The 2,940-nt window shown below is 55.5% G+C and overlaps 1 protein-coding gene across 1 annotated transcript in view; it reads right to left on the bottom strand.

Annotated features, from left to right (window-relative positions):
• The window catches only part of C1R (complement C1r), an 8,115-nt gene that overhangs the window by 2,417 nt on the left and 2,758 nt on the right, over positions 1 to 2,940 (bottom strand). The window contains exons 5-9 of the mRNA XM_007469382.1: positions 2,640 to 2,836; positions 2,203 to 2,350; positions 1,974 to 2,095; positions 1,326 to 1,404; positions 819 to 974 (exon numbers count right to left, since the gene is read on the bottom strand). Coding sequence (XP_007469444.1) covers positions 819 to 974; positions 1,326 to 1,404; positions 1,974 to 2,095; positions 2,203 to 2,350; positions 2,640 to 2,836 — 702 coding nt within the window. The remainder of the gene's footprint in view (positions 1 to 818; positions 975 to 1,325; positions 1,405 to 1,973; positions 2,096 to 2,202; positions 2,351 to 2,639; positions 2,837 to 2,940) is intronic.

The following is a 2,940-nucleotide window of genomic DNA, read 5'->3' as shown; positions in this document are numbered from 1 at the left end:
AAAAAAAAAAAAAAAAAAAAAAAAAAAGTTTTAAAGATACCCATAGATGAACTTGAGAGTAATTTAGTAAACCTAAATGCAGAAATTCACAACATAGCAGCCTGAGAGGGTATGTGGAGAGAAGGCTGAAGAAGTCTCACTGATAAAGCTGTAGTGGTGGTGGTGGTGGTGATGGTGGTGGTGATGCTGATGGTGGTAGTGATGGTGGCGGTGGTGATGGTGGTGGTGATGGTGGTGGTGATGGTGGTAGTGATGGTGATGGTGGTGGTGGTGGTGGCAGTAGTGGTGGTGATGGTGATGGCGGTAGTGGTGATGGTGGTGGTGGTGGTGATGGTGGTGATGGTGGGGGTGGTGGTGGTGGTGATGGTGATGATGCTGGTGGTGGTGGTGGTGGTGATGGTAGTGGTGATGGTGGTGGTGATGGTGGTGGTGGTGGTGATGGTGGTGATGGTGGGGGTGGTGGTGGTGGTGATGGTGATGATGCTGGTGGTGGTGGTGGTGGTGATGGTAGTGGTGATGGTGGTGGTGATGGTGGTGGTGGTGGTGGTGGTGGTGATGGTAGTGGTGGTGGTGGTGGTGGTGGTGATGGTGGTGGTGATGGTGGTGATGGTGGTGAGAAGAAGCTGTTTATGAGATTCAAGTCTTTCTTTGTATCAGCTCAGGTGTTTCCTCCTTCAGCTTTATTAGATGCCTCTTGGTACCTCTGAAGCCAGTGCCCTGGATAAATATCTTAATATTCACTCTGTAGGGATTCTATTGGAAGAAATTGCAGATGTCCCAACAAGAGGGAGAAGACTGCCATTTGCATGGGTCCCTACCTCGCTCAGACTTGCTTCTGCCGTCCCTGGTTTGCATTTTGTAATACGGCTCGTGGCAGTAGTACTGGATACGGGCCTGGTAGGTGTTCACCCCCCTTGTGGTGGTATAATTGAAGGCTCCATTAGGCAAGCTTCGGGGCTGCCCGCAGTCCTTGACTTGGAGAGAACACAGGGCTGTCTGAGAGCTGGGAAGGATTGTACCGGAACTTCAGTGGGAGGAAGGTGAGCAGTCTGCCCACAGAGCAGGAGTGGACCCACAGAACACGCTGAGAACCTTCGGGAACTATGGTGAGTGGGGGGCTCTCGTGATGTACGGGAACTGGATACAACGAAATTCGGCCCTGGGTACAGCCTGTCAGTCCTGCTGAGATGAGGGCTGACTGGTTCCTGGATGGGCCAGAGGCTTCAAAGGATAAGTCAGGGGAGGGTCTTTTTGGGGAGATGCTTAGGCCAGACCCCTCTTCCCTTGTCCTCGGGGGAGAGACACATCCCTGAGTTGCAACTTACTCTTGCACCTGGGCATGGCGCGATGCCATGTGCCATCATCCTGGCAGACAGCTGTGAAGGACAGGAGCGCCTGTTTCCCCTGTTTGATCAGAGATAGAGGTGCTGTTAGTACAAGGAGGTGCCGCAGCTCCCTTCCTGTCCTCGCCCACCCGGGAGCAGTAGGGATGCAAAGTCATCTCTCAAGCCCTCAAACCTTAGCACCCATGGACGTGGCTCCTTGGTCATTCTTCCTCGCCAGTCCTTTCAGACCAGACACACACGGGCGCACATGAGCCACACAGCAGGAAGTCAGGCCTGGGGCTAGTTGTGAGACCCAATAGTCCTCTCTCTGGATTCTCGCCTGTCTCCACTGAGGTCCAATTGAACCCCACAATTTTAAATTAAAAAAACAACAAACCCAGTTGTGTGTTCTCTGCATTGAAACAAAAGTTTCTGCCCTGAAGTGGAAGCATGTTTCTCGTCCTCTGGAACACCTTTCATCACCTCATCGCCCCTAGACTGCAGTCTTCTTAAGGGCAAGGGCCTTTCCTAAAATACTAGCCCAGCCCAGCCACTTTCCAGGGTGCTTGAGGATGCTAAGTGCTGTCGTAGGTGAGCAGACGGCAGGGGCCGGTGGGCCAGTCCATGCCCCTCGGCTGTGGCTCTCACCTCCGTGAGCTGGTAGCCTGGTTTGCAGGTGGCGATTAAGTAGTCCCGGAACTCGTACTGAGGCTGCAGGTCCTGGATGATGGTGAACGAGTCGAGGGTCTTGGGCTGCGGGCACTTGATGACTGTCAGGGAAAGCAGAGGGCGTATTTCTTGCAGAGCCACTGGCCTTCTTTCTACCCACTGCATCCTGCCCCCTTGCTGGCCAGCGAGGGGCCCCGGGCAGCCTTACTTCTGCTGGTGTAGTGCACCTTCCAGCCCTGGCTGTCCCCCGACTCGTCCGTGAAGAACAGCAGGTCCACGGAGTTGCTGCTGGTGTCAATGGGCTCTGGCCTTTGCTTCCCACAGAACTCACCAATGTTCCTCCCGTTGGCATAGATCTGATGGGGGAGGAGGGAGGGTCACCTCTCCAGTTCAGAGACTTTTCCCCAGGGCCGGGGCGGTGGTGCTGGTGGTGGGGATCCTGCTTCCTGTATGTTTTCAGCTGGAGGATAAAAGGGATCCCCAGTACCCAGCTGCCAGCTGTGTAGGAACTTGCCCAGCTCATGTGTGATGTTGGCCATTGCTGTACCAGTTGGCCAGAGGGTCCAGCAGGAAGGAGGGGTAAGAGAGCCACGTGGCAATGTGAGGAGAAGACAGGGCGTCTGGGGGTGGGGAGGTCTGCTGCACCTGTAGCTGGTCGTAGGGACAGTGTACTTGCTCGTGGTCATCGATTTCGAAAGGCTCCAGGAACTTGAGTTGGAGGGTGAGGCCCCGCTCTACCCGGATGCTGTAGTTGCAGCGTAGGTCGGGGGGGTAGGGCCGGGGGTACTCCAGGCTGGAGATGTAGCCCGACGGCTCTGTGAACAGCTCACTGCTGCACTCGGCTGTGAGAGCAAAGCCGGGAGGGGGGTCACCCGGAGACTCGGGCTGGCCCGGTGAGCCCTTGCTCAGTCCCTGCCTCCCAACCCTGACCTCACCCTGGCAGGAA

This window comes from Lipotes vexillifer, unplaced genomic scaffold (genome assembly GCF_000442215.2).
Source record: "Lipotes vexillifer unplaced genomic scaffold, Lipotes_vexillifer_v1.1 scaffold395, whole genome shotgun sequence".
NCBI classification, from domain to species: Eukaryota; Metazoa; Chordata; class Mammalia; order Artiodactyla; family Lipotidae; genus Lipotes; species Lipotes vexillifer.
This window is presented reverse-complemented; position numbering and strand designations above follow the sequence as displayed.